Source organism: Leiobunum rupestre, chromosome 4, assembly GCF_980474605.1.
Source record: "Leiobunum rupestre chromosome 4, qqLeiRupe1.1.hap1, whole genome shotgun sequence".
NCBI lineage: Eukaryota > Metazoa > Arthropoda > Arachnida > Opiliones > Sclerosomatidae > Leiobunum > Leiobunum rupestre.
The window spans coordinates 52375582-52396022 of record NC_143387.1 but is presented as its reverse complement, the minus strand read 5'-3'; the positions used below and the strand labels follow the sequence as shown (position 1 = coordinate 52396022).

Below are 20441 nucleotides of genomic sequence, written 5' to 3'. Positions count from 1 at the left end.
CCTGAACTTCATTTGTAATTTCTTCTATTCGCGCGTGCGTCAAAAACTGGTAACGAAATTTTAACATTGCGGGAATAGGAAGAGACGCCTCTCAGTAGCGAAGCGATTTTACCCTCTCTGATATTATGGAAAACAAGGCTAGCTCTGGTCCAAGTTCCTACGAGGATTTTACCAATGCCTCGCGAGAGACAATGACCAAAACACTAACCAAAAAGAAAGCGTCCAAAACCAAAATAAATGGTTATAGCCCAAAGAGGTGGTGGGACAAGGAGGTCTCCCACGCTGTAACCCAACGTAAGATAGCAAACAAAGCACACCGAGAGGCGTTGCGCTCTAAACAAAAACCTGAAGTAATAAAAGAAAAATGGAATACCTACCAAAAAACTAAGATGACAGCTAAGGCCATTGTAGACAAAAAGATAAAAGTTGTAAATAAAACAAGTTGGCAAGCCAAAATATACCTCTCCTCGGAAGAATTGTCCCTAGTGGTATTAATTTCTCGAGACGACCCTTAAAGATATCTCCACAATTCAGAGTTATTTACTAAAAACGTAATCCCGGTGCTATCCCCCCCGGTATAAAATTATAATTTTAATTAAAATAATTGAGACGAAACAACCGAGTATAATTTATTCAGAATAATATAAATTAAGTAGTTACAACAGTGAGTTAGACGTACTAAAACAATGCACAATTGAATTTAACCCTATTTACAGGACAAGTTTATCAGTTAAATATAAAACGAAGCAAATTTTAATGAAAGAAATATCTATAGAGGGTATTTGTATTTTTCTCGCTTACGAAATACTTGCCGCATTTTAATGCTCATTTTATTTCAACACTCGCCCTTGATGAAGATACCGTAGAATAGCTATATTTAACATCTGGTAGTGGACGACTCGTAGACTACCTGTTGCCATTGTGACACATACCGCATGAAAATGACCAATACCGTCCAATTTCCAATATCTCGCACACCCAGGAAATCAATGACTGCATTAGGAATCGTAGATGTACAAATATTCACACCAATAAAAAAAATTATTATCAAGAAGCGAAAAACCACTATTCCTAGCGTTTCTAGATTTGAAAAAGGCATATGATAGCGTTAACCGAGAACTGTTGTGGCAATCGCTATTAAAAAGGGCCTTCCAAAAGAATTTATTCTTCTGATCTCAAATCTATACTCTTCTTGTAATTATGTATATAGTTTAAGAGATTTTTATTCTGACTCCGTTCCCAGTAGAATTGGCCTTCGCCAAGGCTGCCCTCTGTCCCCTATACTTTTTGTGATATTTATTGATGACCTACCACGTAATATTGAAAAGCTTCACCTAGGTGCCAGTTTACCAGGAACCCAACTACCAATGTCTAACCTAAATCTCTCGTGTCTGCTGTACGCAGATGACATTATCCTCTTAGCAAATTCTTCCAAAGATCTACAAAGCAAATTAGATGCATGCTCGCAGTTTTCAATTTCTAAAGGTATGAGTTTTAGTATGGAAAAAACCAACGCGATGATTCTCAATGGCTCTTTCCCACCTAATGAGGAGTATGATTTTAAACTTTGCGGGGAAGTGGTGTCTGTTGTTGATAAGTACACTTATTTGGGTATTGTAATAACATCTAAAGGGGAGCACTTTCTCAGTGAAATGTGGAGAATAGTTAAGGGCAAGAGCAGTAGGCTACGTTGGGCAATCAGCAATATGGCCTCGTTTTCCTAAAATAGATACTCAGTGGGTCGGACGCTGTGGAAGACTGTAGCTGTACCAGCCCTCACCTATGCTAATGAGGTACTTTGCCTTGCAGGGGATACTAATACGTGTCTAGAGAGGGGGTCAGAAAGATGTGGGTAAAATGCTGTTAAATGGTGGCCCTTTCGCCGCCAATGTGGCTATACAAGGGGAAATGGGCTGGTCTTCCATGGCCTTCCAGGAGTGTAGAAGTAAAGTCAAATACCTGGGACGTCTAAAGTTCTTGGATCAAAACCGTCTAGTCAAACAGGTATATGACTTTATCAGAACTAATGGTCACGACACCGATTGGACTAAAAGGGTGGCTCAGTTAGATAGGATATATAGTGTTGGAACTAGTAGGGGCACATGCTCAAACTACAGGGAGTGGTTAAGGTGTACTGAGACTGAAATGAAAGATACAGCGGAGGTATTTTGGAGGGGCCAGGTCAAAGCCAAATCCAGTCTAAAAACGTATATGTCTAAAAGCAAACCCCGTGTAGAGAACTGCTATAACAACAGCTATAGCAGTGGGCTCCTTCCAAGCTAGGACAGGGTCGCTGCTGACTGGAGAAAGGCAGGCCGAACTCGGCCCATATAGTCCGGTATGCAAACTGTGTGGGACAGACAAGGAAAATATATGGCATGTGTTGATAGAATGTCCCCAGACAGAGGTAGATGAGGATATTCGCATCTGGAGGGTCGCAATTAAAGGAAAACCCCTGGAATCTCTACTCGGTTTAAAGGAGGACCCTTGGGACCGTGGTGTAGTCTCCCATATACTGTGCTCCTGGAACAGACTAAAACTAGCTTGGCGAAGGACAAACTTGAGTTGCAATGCTAGTCAGTAACCCCCCTACTCCAGTACAGTGCTATATTTGTGATTTTTTCAAAGTTTATTTATATGTGTTTTTTATTTTGTTGTTTTAATTCTCGCTGAGCTCCGCAAGAAGCCGCTCTGTTCAAAAAGAGTGTAGTTCAACTACGGCAATAAAAACCTTTAAACCTTTAAAAGTTTCTGTGTTAACCTATGAGCAAAAGATGTGTATGACGTCAGCGCCCCTAGCGGATTATTATTTTTAGTATAGTTTTTACATTGAAGACAATATAACAACCGAGCGTGACGCTGACCTCCTACACATTATAGTACAGTTTATAGGGGGGGAAATCCTTGCTCGCGGAATTTCGACGAATGTGTTGGCCGCTGTAGCGCGAACAGCGCGTGATCAAAGTTGGCCGCTGTAGCGCGAACAGCGCGTGATCAAAGTTGGCCGTGGTTCGTCTCACACCAAACCGATCGGTGTTTCAGTCCGCCGATAACCGCTCTCCCTCACTAATTCCAGGACCTACTTAAGTTTCATTACCTAATGTAAAATAGTGGGAACAAGAAACTTCAAACTCCAGCTCCAACCGAAATCTGGGATATCGAAAAAAGGGGGATGCTCGAGGTAGACATTTACATTGAATTATGCAGACTTTGCAGTAGATCCCTTCGTCTATTATTAAATTTGGAATGCATAAGCCTAGAGCTCCTTTTCTCTGTGCTCTTTCCCCATTTTACTGATTTCTATCGCGTCAGCTTGCTCTATATGGCGGTTAAAAGTTCAGTTTTTAATTTCACATGTTGGAAGTCTACAACGAGATCCCCTTTTATTTTAACGATCCAGGGCCACAGGAAATAGGAATTACAGTTACTATTCCTTAATGCTATAAGTATGCCTCATTTCCATAGAGAAACTTCAATGAGATCTTGTTTCAGACGGAACATACAATCAATGGACCATAAATGGCAAATTATCATATTCGTTGTGCTTTGAAAAATGTTACCGTGGAACCAACGTGCGAGAAATTCTGCGCGTCTTACAAATCCGCTCCTTTAGCTTCGTTTCCCATTTAAAAAGTTGAGGACGCCTTCTTCATCAGGTAGTTGCAAGTGGTGTAGTAACCAGCGAACAAAATTTAATTCTGCACCGATGCTCAAACCATAGACTTTTCTTAGTTCAAACATAAGCCCTATTATGGCTTTTTGATAATCTCTCTTGCAAATAAATAAATAAATAGTTCAATGGCATACTTTTGAATTATTACATATGTCAGTGGTCTATTCAAATCCTTTTCAAATTTTCCGCCAAATCAATTTTACTTCGACGTTTACGTCCTCTGTTGAGAGCTTGAAGAGTTCGGTCACGGCCCCTTGGCGCGGTCTATGCTTCTATGGACCTTTCCCATTAAAAAAAAACTATGGCCGCTGTCGATTTAGTAAAAGATGTTCCTGGGTTAACGGAAGAAGAAAGATCCCAATTATTTAGCGTCATGATGAAAGCGAAAGTATGCATAAAATCAGAATTAGCAATAAAATTAGTAGATTATGTTTTTAAGCCTTAGTTTGTTTCTTGGCTGGACAATTGAACATGGACAGGCCAGGGGTGGGAGAGGGTAAGCTGGGAGCAGGTCGTCAGTGTTATTGATTATAAATACGCCCTTTACTAGTAAAGCGAGAGTGGTTCTAAAGTTTAGAAAATTTTACAGTAATAGCAATAATTTTTCGATAATCGATATTTAGATTATAGATACTAAACAGAGTGCTTAAAATTTAATTTTGTATATTTGCTTTTTCAGGAACTTGATGCTCAAGAGGAGAATAAGATGAGGTAACTCTGCTGAATTACATATATAGAACTTTAAATAACAAGGATATTTCACAATTCAGGCAACCTCTCGAGGGAGTTTTGTTAAAATACACAAATGTAGTTAAGGGGTGGCAATTGCGATGGTTTGTTCTTAGCCCGGAGACAGGCTATTTGGATTATTATATGGTAATCATAACTCTTAATAATTATTCTACACAGATATATGTTTTTATTGTATTCTTAATTATTAATAGCCAGATGAAATTAAAAAACATAAACCTAGGGGGGCAGTTCACTTAGCGGTAAGTTTTACTTGCTGTAATTTTTCAAGTTCATTTTTAAAAGACAATTATTTAACATCATAGGGTGCAGTGATATCTCCTAGTGATGAAGATAGTCAAACCTTTTCAGTTAGTGCTGTTTGTGGGGAGGTTTATAAATTGAGGGGTAAGTCTCCCTGTTACTCTAAAGTATTTTTCTATGTTAAGTAATTTTATATTTAAAACAGCTAATGATGCTAAAGAGAGACAGTTTTGGGTGAACCGTTTACGAGCCGTTGCAGAACACCACACACAATTCATTGCTGATGTAATATACATTATTCAAATAGAATTTAGGATTTTACAAATATGATTATGTCTATAACTGCATATTTTTTAGAAGAATCCTCCCTTACCCCCGCGAGATCATAGACTAACTGATGGACCTGCATCGGCTAGTCGGGCCTTGCCATATTTACATTATCCACTTGAACAAAGCTCAAATTTATGGTCTTCGTCACAGTTAACAATTAGTGGGACACCAAAAAGCAGCAGCTCAGTTGTAACACCAGCTGATAACATTCCCTTAACTATCAACAATGCTGCTAGTGTTACGGAAGCATTTTGCTCTGTGAAGGAAATGTTACGCAAAACTGAACTAAATCATCAAAATCTAGTGAAATCTGTTGAGAGCTTACCTTTAAATGGGAAACAAATTAATTGCTGCCATCCTGTAGGTATCACGTTCATAAAATTAGAAAATAAAATTTCCATTATTTTTGTTTATTAAATTTGATTATAATTAACTTTTAGGATTTGCTACTTTTAAAAGCAACATCAAATGCTACAGTCGCTTGTTTAGAACAATGTTATACAATATTACAGCAACAACAAGTACGATTATCTTAACAATTTATTTATTTTTTCACTAATTTATTAACATTATTTTTATTGATTAGGTGGCTGCGAATTATCCTAGCGGGATCCCAGAAGGAGCGCGAGTGGAATGGGTTCAAGACTCAAATAAATCAGGGTAAATAAACATTCTATTAACATTATTTTATTGGAATATGTTGATTATTTTATTTCATCAGGAGATCAAATCTGAGCACACCAGATATTGGTGCTAAATCGAACAAAGCGAAAAGATCCCCATCCAATCCAGAGTCATCGGTCAGCAACAGTCCAGGTAGTATTCGAAAAACTTCTTCATCTACTCTCTTTGTCAGCTGATTGGATGTATTAAATCCATTTCCTCTACTCCCCACAACCTATAAACTTCACGGCGCGAGTGAATTTGCTAATCATTCCACCGCTTCCAAATTTTATCGAACATTTTCCTTTAAAAAAGGCTTTTGGTAAATAACGAGTTAGAATAATATGAAATGCTCTAACTAACACTTAACCAAGATTAGGGCACTTGAGAGAAATATTTATTCATAGACTGAGCCAAAGAAATATCACTTTTTTTTTTAATGCAACAACCTAACTATAGTATGAGAAATTGCAGGCGAAGCATGTATGAAAAAATAGTTTTGCAATGTATTTTGAGAAGCAAGGTTTGTGGTGGTTACTGATCACAAATATAGCTTTTATTATAATTTTTAAAAAGGGGATGGTGCCTAGGCAGCGATGAAAAAGTAAATGACCAAGGTTTGAAATTAGAAGATTTGCAAAATTAATAATTTAGCATGTGAAAGAATCACTACATTTTATGGTAAAACAAAAGTACGCTAACTTGTAGTGTGCAAAATATTAATTATGTAAACACTCTTATGGGATAATTTCAAAATATAAATTTATTTAGTCTTGTCTCAGAAATAATAAATAGATGAAATAACTTTTTTTTTGAGTTGCCCATTGGCGTAGCCTGAAATTCACGAAGTGAGAGTTTTAAGGAAGTTTGACTTTAAATTACATAGAGAGTTAAAATGTAGTTAAATTTATTATGGTCAAAGCAACGAGATTTGGGTCAAAGGGGGACCTCTTTACTGATTCAATGATGGTTAAAACATAAATGAGCCTGCCAAATCAGTAGACTTTCATCAGCTATCAGGAAAGATCCATACAGTGCACTTACTGATTCAATACCCTATACAGTGAGGTTCTTGTCCCTAAGGTGGAATGGGTACAACAGAACCTGTGAAAAAACAGTAATTTCATCTATAGTTGTGTCAAAATGCCACCTCTTATTCCAAATAATAGATTTTTCAAAGAAAGACTAATCTGATTTCAAATTAGTAAGTGCCAAGCATTCATCATGCCAGATTTTGACAGTTTTCTTTACTCTACCGCTTTTAATCTGCCGCCACGAGAGTCTGATTAATCACACATGTGAACTAATTGACTGTCCCATTGAAAAACTTTGCTCTAATTATTGCAAAAGATGTTTAAAGGTTGTCAACATAAGTCTATAAAATTGTGCCATTAGTAAGTTTTTGTGAATATTTTACTGAGATCTATTTACAAGAGGGACGCTATCATAGAGAGAAAAACACCCCCTAGTGATGCATTGTCAAATACTATATAAGATTGCATGTGAGTATGGAAAATATCATACTTATTGAACAATGTTATAGTCTTTAAGGTGTGTATTGATGGTTCTTACTAAGTTGAAATCCTCTTATTGAATGCTATGCTAATGCTTTACTTTGACCAAAGGCAGTGATAAATATTGGCGCCATTTTTAAATCGTAGAAAATCATCTGGCTTTTAGTTTTTTTAAATTTTTTTCGGTTAAACTTAATAATTTAATGCTAAAAGCTATGGCTGTGAGTCCTGTGATTTTGAAAGGAAAAGTTTTACAGTGAGGTGATAAAAAAATCCTGCATAAATCTTCCATATTACTTCTCGAGTAGAAGGGTGTTTTTAGGGCAACTGTAGTGTTTCTATGCACTTTTGCAGTTTTTCATACTCAAATTTACATTTTGTAGTTAACTTGTTGAATCTGCATTACAATGCTCTAGCTTCAGACAGCTTCAGGTTTAGATTACCTAGGTAGGATTTTTAGTAGGACTGATCATGGAAAATAATCATTTCTAATACTTGGATAGAGCTTATTTTTTTGCGTATGGAAATTGACTTTACAGCTTCTTTAGCGTAATATTACATACGTTATTTTGCCAAATAAAATTCCTAAATTTTACGGGTTTTATTATAAAAAATATATTAGTTATATACCTGTGTAGTACAATTATTTTTTTTACACAAATTATTTCCCCTTTAAAAAATACAAAGCAATTGTGTGAATTGCCTCGGATTATAAAAAGTTTTTAAAAAATACTGTAAAACCATATCACACATTTGGCTATTTATAATTGGAAATTTTAAAAGTTTACTTATAATACTTAATTTTGCACAGGCGCGTAGGAACGTTTTGAATTAAGAGGGGTACAGTTTGATTATTGAATTTGGCACTGCCCTTAAACATTAAAAAATAAGCTTTTGGCGCCCCTTTCCAATTTGAAGAGAGGTACGTTGTACCTGTGTACCCCCGTTCCTACGCCACTGATTTTGCAAGTAATGGTAATCGTTTCATGATTTGATTAATAACATATACTACGAATATAAACTGAATAACTCAGAGAATGCTATTTAAATGGTTTATCACAGCTTAAAAGTGCAATGAGTAGTTAACTAAACAATGTACATATTACATCAGATCTTATACTGAGATTGGCTGCAATGCTTTCGATTGTTCTGCTAATATCAAAATAAGTAAAAGTTAAGATGGATAATTTTTGCGTGAGATTTTATAAATTAAACGAGAGGATCAGTCTCCGCAAATTTGTTAATATAAGACTCGTGAAATGCATAGCTATGTATATTAAGAGAAAAAATGTATTATTTTTACATAAATAAAAGAAACTTGGTCACTCAAAAGCTGTGGATCTTGTCCTATTTAATTCTTTTGTGGGTTTCTAACCATTAATGAAATGCCCCTTATTGAAATGTTTTGTCTGTTTTCTTTGCACAATTTTTGCCTTCTTTAATCATTTCCTTCAATAAGGTATGTTTTATTCACCTAACTGCACTTCTCTTTCTCTATAATGAACCTTTAAAACCTTTTTGTCCCAAAATTTAACAACCGAAACTTACTTTTTTTTGTTTTAGACAAGAAATGCGATCCATCCGGTGAACTAACTGATGAAGAAGGAAATTGCATTGATCATGAAGACTTTAATGATAAGGAAAAGGGGTCCCTTTTGCAATTAATCGGGCAGTTGAAGTTGGGAATGGATCTTAATAAAGTATGTTAAATATGTAAGAGTTAATACCAATAGTGACAAAACTCATGTTACAGATTAATCTTCCAGCTTTCATACTGGAACCAAGATCACTACTTGAAGTTTACTCGGACCTTCTTAGCAATCTGACCATTCTTTTTTCTGTTTGCGATTTAAATACTCCAGAAGAAAGAATGGTGGCCATTTTGAAATGGTACTTGATCTCTATTCACTTTTTTCAAATGGTGATTATTTTTAGCTTAGGTTTCCATAGTTCCAAGTCAAAGCCCTAAAATAATTGTAAAATTTGGCAGAGCTCAGTTGCTAGAAAACCATATAATCCCATTATCGGTGAAACATTTCATTGTTCTTGGAAAGTACCAAGAGACCCAAATAATGGACCAAACTCAGATTCTTTCCATCATATGACTTATATCGGGGAACAAGTATCCCACGATCCCCCCAGTGAGTTTTTTGTAATTCAATGTAAATATTTAATTTAACTATAATTTGTTCAAGTTACTGCTGTGTTTGCTGAATGTGAAGAAAAGAAGTTATCTTGCGAAGCATCCATTCAAGTTAAGCCGAAATTTCTTGGGATGTACGCAACTGTTAACTTAGTCGGCGATGGTTAGATTTATCTAATGATAATTTTTTTCGGATCTTTTCTTATAATTTTTAACCCTCAGTCATAATTTGCTTAAATGAAACTGGTGAAAAATATATTTTTACTCTTCCAATACTTCATGTACGGTCTTTACTGTCTAACCCATGGATTGAATTTGGAGGTCGTGTAACAATTCATTGTCCTGAAAGCAAATTAACATCGTACGTAACTTTTCATACAAAGGTAAGAAGTATTTAATTTAATATTAAAATAATATGAATATATGTATTTAAAATTTTATCATACTCAATATTATGAATATTTCAGCCATTTTATGGAGGAAAACCCCACAAAATCTCAGCAGAGTCTAAACTACTAAGTGATGTCTTATGTCGAGTAACAGGAGAATGGAATGAAATTTTGCAATTTCAATACCAAGATGTAAGTTAGAAGAAATATTTGTAACTATCATATTCAAAGTATTAATCCTCCAAGGGATCTATGGAGGAGATTGATGTGCGAAAAATTAAACGTTTTCCAAAAAGAGTTAGGCCTATTAAAGACCAAGATGCGATGGAATCAAGGAGATTGTGGCATAATGTATCTGCGGCTTTAAGAAAAGGCAATATCGAGGAAGCGCAAGAAGAAAAGCAAATAGTAAGTCGTATTTGAAACTACCCTCAAGATCCAATGTTTAAAAGATGTAATGTATGTATTCAGATCGAGAACAGTCAAAGAGACGAATGTAAAAAATCAGATGATGATGAATATAAAGGAAAAGTATAACAATTAGAATATTACTTTGTAGTATCAACTTTTATCAAAATTGCTATATTTTTTTAATTTTCAGCTGTTTCACAAGAGGAATGACATTTGGGAGTACAAGTATATTTTGAGCATGAAAAACTAACTACATTGTATGTATTATATAATTTTTAAGCTTAATTAACACATTATTTATAATCATCCATACAAAAATTGTACATATAATAACTGGTAAATTTATTAAATCGCTCTTTAAGGTGCTATTAATTGATAAACCCAGCCATTTTCTCCATTGTGGGTCAATTTATTATCCGGTTCAAATTTTGAACTTCTTGAGAAAAGAACCCGGTGATGAAGTCTGTTGGATTGGCCTTGCCAAAACTCAAATGACTCTGGAATCACTTTGAAACCACCCCAATGATCAGGTTTAGGAACTTCTTTGCCATTTAAAGAGGTTGTCAAATCGCTTTGAATTTTTTCAATATTTTCTCTGCTTTCTATGACTTGACTTTGCGGGCTAACAGCTGCTGAAACTTGACTATCATAGGGTCGAGAATGAAAATATTCTTCACTCATTTCTTTGGATACTTTATGTGCTTTTCCCTCAATCCGTACTTGTCGATGAAGTATGTCCCAGTAGAATAGTAGCGCCACGTTTGGGTTTTCTTCAATTTCTCTGCCCTTTTGGCTGTCATAGTTTGTAAAAAACGCAAAGCCTTCGTTATCAAACATTTTGAGCAAAACATATCTGGAGGAGGGCATGCCAGATTTTGAGCATGTGGCAACAACCATGGCATTTGCTTCTTGTATAGTTGGGGTTTGGCAAGCTAGTTCAAACCACTGCTTGAATAAACCAAATGGCTCTTTAACTTGCAAGTTAAAGAATATGTCACTTTCATATGGTTTACGCATTTTACCCAAATTGACATAATGATCCTCGGTGGGTTTTTTTGGAAAATTTGGCTCATTTGAGTTACTCATGGCAGCTAAACTGATAAAACGTTTCAAGATATGTAAATTATTCCGTTTGTTTGCACGTACTGTAAGGCCCCTCCAAGCTGTAAGAAACATACAAATGGCGGGTGCCGGGTAGGATAAACTTATGCTGAAACTAGGAGGATGAAAGTGGACTTCTGGTCCCAGGTTAGTTAGTAGAGAAATTCGTTGCAGCACCCGTTGCCGTTGGTGGAAATGTTGTAGCCATTGAGTTGGGAATAAATAGAGGTACAAATAAATCTGGCTAGCGCGGGACCAATTTCGTTCAATATGGAGACTTTTTAAACTATATCGTTCAACCGTGGCGGCATCTGTCTCTAGTGGTGGCAACTATATTGCAATTGAATTTTTGCGCGAATCATATAACTTTACAAAATATAGATGGCGCTACCGCCCAATTATAAAGATGAATATCGTAGTCTTCTCAGAACAGGTCCCGCGTAACCATGGCAACCGAAATGGTAATTGTAATTCTAGCAGTATTATTCCCAATTCAATGGTTGTAGCATGACTGCTAATGCTAACCTTAAACTCTTGGACAGTTAAAAACTGACATCTAGCGTAGAAAATTTGCAAATTTTCTGCTTCCATTGAATCTTTTCATTGGGCTGGGAGCAGGATCGGACATAAGGATATTTTTTTAGTAGTCAGCCTGACTAGTGAGCCTCCTATCTTAATTTATTTTGGAAGTCACTTGACGAGAAGGACAACCAACATTTTGCTTTAGGAGTTAATTATCACTTGAGTTACATGACTTTGGCTGATCACAATTGTTTCACAACTTAAGAGTCTTTGACTAGTTAAAAATATTTTCATTGATAATATCATCAAATTAAAGGGCAACGCAAGTGGTCATGCAGGGGGGGGGGGGACTATGTTTTCTTCAACAAGCCGTAAGTAGGTTTTCCAAGGATGATTTTATACAGCGCGAAAGCCTTATTCTCCTTGGTGTAGCCACGTGGTGCAATTTCGCTCTCATTCGCGAATTTTTCGATTTTCTTCGCTGAGCTAGCTCGCAATCAACGAACCCAGGAATTTAGGCCTAGCTTCATTTATTTATTATGGAGAAAAGAACTGGGTTAGTTTCCGAGAGTTGGACTTTGATATATTCGATTTAACAATGTTTTGGAATAAAATTATTTGTGAATTGAATATTTTTAATAATGAAAGTTGAAACATTAGGCCTTGGACGCGGATTAAGAAAATTCTACACCACACACGCTCCTATATCCCGTCTCCCTTAACAATTTCCCTATCATTATACCCCGACAGAATATTTATCTTTTTTTTATAGAGTGTTGTCGTCTGAAACCCTACGACGTCACCATTGTAATTTGCCTATTGATAAAAAACGGTAACTGTCATGGCGGCCACTATTAACACTACAGCTGTGACGTTACAAGTTTTTAAAATCGTACCAGACGACAACACTCTATAACATTTATTTTGTAGAAGTTTACTTTTTAGGATCCGATTTGTCGGTAAGCACGGAGACTTCACTTTCCTCGGCCATTTTCGCGACTAAAGAATGCATTTATACAAAATAAATTCGGCAAATATGGTTCTGCTTTTTTACAGAGGGAAAGGCTATGGCAGATAGCGCATGCTCAGTCGTTCTTTTTATCTATAAGATAATTTACCCCATTGCATGGTCACTTGCGTTGCCCTTTAATTTGAACGTGGTGCTCGGTTTTATTTATAAAATCATATGTAACATAATTACTCATAAGTATACCACTGTACCTTTATTCCATTCAAAAATCTTCACTAATGGTTTGTTTCACCACGAACCAGTAAAAAGGTGGATTAAGTTAGATTTTAACCTTTTTATTCATCCTAGTAATTTTGGGAGTCACACTCAAACGTATATAAAGGTCTAGATAAAATATTTCAAAGGGAGTGAATACGGAGGTGACAGCTAGCAGAAACGCGTAATTTCTGCAGGCTATCCTTATAAGGCGCTATCTATCGGTAAGAAAGCTCGTGCTATCGTCGCGAGAGCCATTGTCTCATGCTAAAAATTATACTAAAAGTCACCAACAAATGGTGTCTAAAGACTACGGCCTGCGGAAAGGTCAAGCACTTAGTACTAAAATGCTAAGAGAGCTCGCGCTCTTGGTCACGTGCCTTCCTCGGTGTTTGCTAGGTGTCAATTCCGTATTTAATGTTAGGCTTAGACGCCCCGAAATTAATCTAGACCTTTATATACATTTCTTATATCTATGGTCACACTCAAGGTTCCTAGAAAAAAGCTACGCTTACAATTGAACCAAGGATCCTATATGTTAGAAGGATAGGTAGCCCTCCGGCCAGCCCGTGCTTTCAAATAGCCGGCAGCGCCGTCGATATTAAGAGAGCCTCTAAACGTGGGACTTCTTGTTTCTATTCCCTCAAGGGCAAATTTTGGCGGTGCTTCCTACATGTTTTGTCCTTGATGGAATCTAAAGACGGATTCTCTATCGCGCATGACCCACCGACAGCGCTGCCATTTTTTGTCCCTCGCCTCATATTCTTCTAACCTATAGGATCCTTGGTTGAACGTGTTCCAGGTTCTAGCACTCCGGAGGGCCTGTCACCTGTTCGCCAGGGGTCGTTCAGTCAATGAGAGGCGATAGAGTGACCGAGGAAGATGAAGACTATGCATCCTGGAATATAAAATTGTATTCCCCCAATATGGGCTCTGCGAACTCTCTAAGGCGACTCAAACCTTTGGACACACGATTTTTAGCGCCATCCCATGACAGCTAAAGCAACTACTTTTTTTGGAATTTTGTCTGCTAGTTGTTCTAAAATTTGAATTTCTCAGGCAGTAACGGATTTTAACTCCGAACTGATTTTAATAGTGGAAACCAATTCAATATGAGTGTTTAAATAGTTCAAGTATCTATAATGCGTTTTATAGGAGTTAAATAATTGTTAAATACTGCTGCTTACGTCGTTAGTACGTACCTTAGTGATTATAGGAATGTAACTTTTTACCCAGTTCCTAAACCTGGTAGGAATAAGAAACATTTAAGTGTAACTAAAAAATGGCTTGAAATGATTAATCGTGTGACTATTACTGTGGAAATTACATCATTACGTTTGCAGTTTGCATTTCGTAGATGGTAAAGGATCAAATAACGAAACCCCTTTTCCTTCGCGACTGAAGTAGTGTGGCACCCATTATTAAAAAATAGTAAAAACTATTTAAAGCAGCAACTACAGTTGTGTTATTTTAGTAATTGTTCCAATAATATTTTATAAATAAAACCGAGCACCACGTTCAAATTAATAATTCGTTACAAACAAATAAACATTCCCACTAGTTTCAGACTCGCAGCCCGATTAAAAGAACCGAAGCAGAAAATTTTTAAAAGTTGTTAATTTTCTAAGCTAGATGTCATTTTTTAAATTATATCCAAGAGTTTGAGGTTGGCATTCATGCTACACCCCGATTTCCACTCCGGAAGTCCACTTTCACCCTCCTAGAAGTGACCATAGAAATCTCATAGGTAACTAGAATGCTGCCGTGTAACTGGCAAATTGACCAAACGCCGTGGCAGACGATAGCCAGTACTCAGCCAATTAGAGCTCAAAGAGTGGTTCTGCAGTTTGGGTCACCTAGCTCATTATTATTTTTCATTACGTTACCATAGGAACAGCATTTCATCATTCTTTATATACTATTTTCAAATACGGCGCTCTCGGCGAATGACAAGTTTTTTTAATAACTTTTTAAATATTTTAATAGTATTTTATTTACGAAAATGCCTTCACGGTATTTTGTTCCGTCGTGTAAAAAGCGTCGGTATTCCGGTCGCGAAAATGTGTCATTTTTCAGGTATAGCTCTTTTCGTAATTTTATGCACGCCTGCGCAGTACGGCTTTGGGGGCCAAGTTATCAGACGATGGTTTCTTATTGCGCGGGAATTTAATGCGGGTTGATAACGCTACGTGACCGGGCTCGCGGTCTTCTCAGACTCAATCAGCCCTTATTTCTTCCTTTCTTTGAATAAAAAAAACGCTACGTGACATTTTAAGCTTAATCGTGTTATATCAACATAGTTTTTACTTAAATAAATGTAAATATGTCGCTATCGTGTTATTTTGAACTTCTCTAAAAGGAAATTAACATAAGTTCCCAGAAGAAGTTATCATAACTAAGCCTTCGAGATATGCCATCTTGCGGTGTAGTGGCTGGGATTAATAATAGTTAGCTTCCATTATTAATCCAAGGTAGTGGGTTGCAAAAGTCACTCTACCTAGGGTTATAGTAATATCAGAAGTAAATGAACCAAAGTTATAGGAGAGGGCCAAAATTTTAAAAGTCATTTTCCTTAACGTGGGGAGATGAAAATCCATCGGAGTTCCTCCCCCTTTAGTTCCCGCCACAAATTGCACTAGGGAATTGTGGGTATCCACATTCGATTTACCAGTCATCACCGTCTAGTCGATAGATGGCGATAGTGGAGCCTTGAAGGCGCGAAATTTGAAAACGTCGATTAAAGGGAGATCTCATATGGAAAATGCGCTTAGTATGAGAGATATAGCGGTCTAATAACTTCGGTTCATTTACTTCTGGTAATATTAAATTTCATCGAATTCCTGTAAAACGGCGTAAACTGTGGAAAAGACTAATTAATCGTATAGAGTGGAAAGCTGCACGGGATGATAAAGTTTGCAGCAGGCATTTTGTTATCCAGGGTGGGAACCATCGGATGTTGACTGGGTACCAACACTTTTTATGAAATCTATTATAAATAAAGTTACCCATAAAAATTCTCTATCTGAAAACAGTGTAGAGAACGATTCTTTTGAAATAATTAACCAATCTGATGACAACTTGAGCAGTAATGTCTTAGAGCGCTCACGAGAAAGTAGATATGAAAATCGGATTAAAAAGAAGATACGCTTTTAAATCTCTAAATTATTGACTCGAACTAATTATTAATGTAATATTTTATAGAGAAAATTGGAAAAAGAGTTATTTGATAGAAATTGGGAAAATTTATCTCTTCCATCATCACTTTCATTTCATGACTATGTAGGAGACAACCAGTCTGAACCTGTATTTATTTAAAATAATGAAAAATCCTTTCGAAGAAATTTTTAAGTTGTTTCCGTTAAATATCAATAATCTCACTTCTTTATTTTCGTTAGGCTTTGGCACACAAACCATGACTGATCCTCTTGTGGAAGAAAATGTTAAACTGAAGACAGAAATACAGGAGTTGAATAATATCAATCGCAAAAAAAGTTGTTGTATTTCTATGGTTTTTTAAGTTAAAGGGGCTCCAAAGTTGGGTGGCAAAAAAAAAAGAAAATTGAGCATGCTTTTCATTCCCCCCAAACCCTCACTCGGCCTTGGCAGAGGCGGGCAGAGTCAGCCGTAAATTTCGCACTTTACTGAATTTACACACATTTTGCCACCGAACTTTGGAGCCCCTTTAATGCGCGAGTATCACTTTTTCGCTAAAGAAAAAATTTGGAAATTGAACTCGACTCGGTAGCCAAAAAGTGATACTCGCATATTAACTTACTTAAAAAACCATAGAAATACAGCATATGTAGGCATTCCTGTGTAGAATTTCTTAACATTATCATCATTCTGTATTTTTTCAACAGACGTACCAACTTTTTTTGCGATTGATATTATTCACTGATGTATTTCTTGCTTCAGTTTAACATTTTCTTCCACAAGAGGATCAGTCATGGTTTGTGTGCCAAAGCCTAACCAAAATAAAGAAGTGAAATTATTGATATTTAACGGAAACAACTTAAAAATTTCTTCGAAAGGTTTTTCAATGGGCTATACTGCGCATTTTTGAATTAACACCCAGAAGATGAAAATAAGGAATGCAATCCTCAGGAAAACGCAATAAAAGGAGATAAATTTGAAGACGGTCAGTTGCATCAGACATGATTCAACATAGTTAACAAACTTATTGCAATGTATGATTGCGAGGTATTTCAAAAAAATGTATTATCATCAAAGTCTACAATTAGTCAAGAAAAAATTCATTCATGGACATCAAAGCAAGATCGGGGTGGCCTTCTTTACCTTTCTGACAATAAAAACCGGAATCACTTTATTTTCAAGACCCTGGGTGATTCTGTAGAGTTAAATACATTATGGTTTGAGCTTTGGGGTGAAAAATCCGATATCGCAATGAAAGCGCAGAAGTTGGCTTATAGAACATTAACGAACACATTATTGAAGGCACCATAAGCCTATCATAAGGTCCCCATAAGCAAAGGTCTAGGCCAAAGTTTTGACGATCACATACCCGTTATTAAGAGGTAGGTATTCAAAATCTGCACCTCCTAGTGGCTACGTCCCCAACTATGTATTTCTGAAATAAATTTCGTGAAATGCATTATGCATGCGCACAAGCCACGCGCTAATGTTTTTACCTCTCCTAGGAGGGGTTATACAATCATAGTGTCTGTCTGTCTGTCTGTGTGTCTGTGTATCCATGGACTAATTAACACAGGGACACCCCGTTCCCGAATATTTGCTTCGGGCGATTGTTAAATGTGCGCTCTGGTGGTATAGTTAAGAACTAACGGAAAACTAGAGTCAAAGGGGAAGGATGAAAAGGGAGGCCCGGAGGGGGTTCACATAAACCTATTCAATGTGGCTACCATGTTGTGGCGCGTACAGTTTCGTTTTTCGGATTTAAATTAGCTAGAATTGTCATTCTTAATTTGAAGTAAATAGAAAATGAATTTTTCTTCATTAACTTATGAAACGATGTTCATTTATCCACCTAAAAAAGGGAAAAGATAATTGGATGTCAATTATATTTCTGGTAAGTCTTTACCAAGGCTTAATAAACAGCCTTTTTATCGCTATCAATTTCCGAATTTCTTTATTGAAATATTGGTTTTATTTTGTAGATGATGATGATGATTTAGGGTTTAGGGAATGGTATAAAACATACTCCACTCATATGCTGTATCTTGAATCACTTTTACACGATTTAAATTTTCATTTTTCCCAATAAAAATATAATCTAATGCTAAAAAAACTATCATAAAACGTATTGTCGCGGCAAAAAGACCGTTGTAAAAACAGAGATAGAACCGTCTGCAATTTTTTTTCAAAATTCAGAAGTGATATTGAAAACTATATTCTATGATGGTGGTAGCCGTTTCCTTTTTGTGCCGTGTTGACCCGAGTAAAATTCTGTCGGAGGGGGTAAAAAGAGGAAGAGCATTTTAACAAGGGTCTTTCGGAGCTCCCTATAGGAATAACATGGGAACGGGGTGTCCCTGTGTTTGTTAGTCCATGGTGTATCTGTCCTGCGAACGCGTTCGCAGTTTCCGTGCAAAGGTTAATCATTGCGTACGCAGTTTCTCGAAATCTCTGCGTTCGCAGTTGCTATGAATTAGGGAACGAAGTTGAAGGGTTGGCAAAATCACCGTGCGACGGTGAGCGTTAACGGATTTTTTGCGGTTGGGTTGGGTTTTAATGGTGTTTTTTCGTTAACCCTCACCGTTGCGAGAGTTTTATATTTGGATATTTCTTTATTGTAATGTTTATCTGCAGGTTGTGATTGTTGAGTTTGTGTTATGACGGTTGTGGGTGTTTAGATTGTTGTGTTTGTGTTTTGACGGTTGTGGGTATTGAGTCTGTTGTTTTTGTGTCCGTTGTGTTTGTGTTTGTTGTGTTTGTACGGGCGTTTTCTCTTCAATTTCTTATTGATTTTTGGGATGGACTGAGTGCTGAGTGTTATGCAACCTCTCAACTTCCAATGGCAGGGTTTACACCAATTGTTCACGGTATTCGTCTTGGTATCAATTTGCGATTTATTGGCGCCGGCCGGGAATCGAACCCAGGTCTGCTACGTGCAAGAGATTTACTCTAACCACTAAGCCATTAACGCTTGTTTCGCACATTCTTAATAAGGTGGCAGATGTCCGAAATGAAAAATATTGGTTCCCCATTACTAAAGTAATTGACACCTCTGTAACCAATTAAATCTCCACGTTTCACCCTTTCACTTTCATGAACATTTTAATCATTTTTTGATTCACACCTGCCTTATCGCAAACTATAGCGAGTATTTTAAATCCAGCACCAGAGAGATGTTCAATTCCTTCACTCACTATCGAATGCAGATCATCTGCGGATAACTTGACCACAGGAAAAAATGCGAACGGAAAATTAAAATTCGTTATTATCCCTCTCACCATTTGCTGCAAAACACTGTTAGCTAAAGTTGGTTTATCATTAAATGATCCATTAAATTTGCTTTCCAAATTATTTAGTGTGTTTCGGACATCATTTAAGTTAGTAAAACCAATAAGTTCTCCTGTACCACTGTTAAAAACAACGTATTCTTTCGTTTGTATCTCGTCTATTATTATGGAGAAGTATCGCTGATGTTCATCTAAAGCTTCTACATTAATTTTTTCTATCATTTCTTTTAAAATGTCTTCATTGAAACCACTTTTCCCACTAATCTCCTTCGAATAGTCATGAAGTGTCATTTGAGAGGGGATAACTAAAGTTTGTTTTAAAGCTTCATAAGTAGTAGAAGATTTAACTCTCAAATATAAGCACCACTGTATTATAGCAGGGTGCCACTTCCTTGGCCTTGAAATTTTTGAATTTGTGAATTCTTATTTGCTCACGAAGTATCATTTTTTGGAAAGTGTTTTTACATTCAAATGGATTTTGTGTTAAAATTTTTGCAAAATCTTTTCCTTCATCTACGAGATCTCATCCTTCTTTTTAAGGCTAAATTCTTTAACCTTAAAGCAGTTATTTGATTTTTAATCGGCCCTTTATTTTTGTGACATTTCAATTTTTACAATCATCGTGGCTGTCGGTGGGTGTGTGTGTCTGTCTGTCTGGGCTGCGTTCGCAGTTTCTTATAATTAGGGAAAAGGTTTTTCCAAAAACGCCCTCTTTTTGTTATTGGGTGTATTCAAGAGTCATGTCTCCTGGTGTATTATAATTTTCTTTTGCGAATTGTGATTGTATGTGAAGAATCTTCGACGTTTGGGACGGACCGATTGCTGAGGGTCACGGTAAATGTCTCAACGTCCAAATGGCAGGGTTTCCACCATATGTTCACGGTATACGTCATAGTATCATTTTGCGATCGCATCGGGTGGGTTTCGAACCCGAGCCCTCCTGCATGACAGGCGAGTGTTCTACTACAGACCCACCGACACATTTCGCAGTTCATTGAAAATTATAAGCTCAGCTTAAGCGGAAGAGTTTATTAATA

The 20441-nt window shown here is 36.6% G+C and overlaps 2 protein-coding genes across 4 annotated transcripts; both read left to right on the top strand.

Moving 5' to 3' along the window:
- The first annotated feature begins 1367 nt into the window (after nucleotides 1–1367).
- Nucleotides 1368–1724, top strand: LOC149948225 (uncharacterized). Its single transcript, XM_090171043.1, has one exon. It carries the CDS (start codon nucleotides 1368–1370, stop codon nucleotides 1722–1724), a length of 357 nt encoding a protein of 118 aa, XP_090027169.1.
- Nucleotides 1725–3837: 2113 nt separating this feature from the next.
- On the top strand, nucleotides 3838–10474 carry LOC149948224 (oxysterol-binding protein-related protein 11-like). Of its 3 annotated transcripts, none has more exons than XM_090173185.1 (19): nucleotides 3838–4061; nucleotides 4353–4384; nucleotides 4444–4549; nucleotides 4618–4665; nucleotides 4729–4810; nucleotides 4872–4951; nucleotides 5027–5356; nucleotides 5437–5517; nucleotides 5583–5656; nucleotides 5718–5812; nucleotides 8731–8873; nucleotides 8927–9094; nucleotides 9164–9314; nucleotides 9369–9479; nucleotides 9539–9699; nucleotides 9784–9897; nucleotides 9952–10113; nucleotides 10177–10236; nucleotides 10307–10474. In XM_090173185.1, exons 1-19 carry the CDS (start codon nucleotides 3975–3977, stop codon nucleotides 10364–10366), a joined length of 2145 nt encoding a protein of 714 aa, XP_090029311.1. In that variant the 5' UTR covers nucleotides 3838–3974; the 3' UTR covers nucleotides 10367–10474. The 3 variants fall into 3 exon arrangements, with proteins under 3 accessions (XP_090029311.1, XP_090029312.1, XP_090029310.1); XM_090173186.1 differs by having other exon boundaries at nucleotides 5024–5356; nucleotides 8737–8873; XM_090173184.1 differs by having other exon boundaries at nucleotides 5024–5356.
- Nucleotides 10475–20441: the final 9967 nt, after the last annotated feature.

Excerpts from the sequence above, each read along its gene's own strand:
- LOC149948225 (XM_090171043.1), top strand. The coding sequence starts at position 1,368 with ATGTCTAACCTAAATCTCTCGTGTCTGCTGTACGCAGATGACATTATC.
- LOC149948224 (XM_090173184.1), top strand. The coding sequence starts at position 3,975 with ATGGCCGCTGTCGATTTAGTAAAAGATGTTCCTGGGTTAACGGAAGAA. Across the intron at positions 5,518-5,582 it reads CAATATTACAGCAACAACAA|GTGGCTGCGAATTATCCTAG; the intron begins GTACGATTATCT and ends TTTATTGATTAG. Across the intron at positions 5,813-8,730 it reads ATCGGTCAGCAACAGTCCAG|TTTTAGACAAGAAATGCGAT; the intron begins GTAGTATTCGAA and ends TACTTTTTTTTG.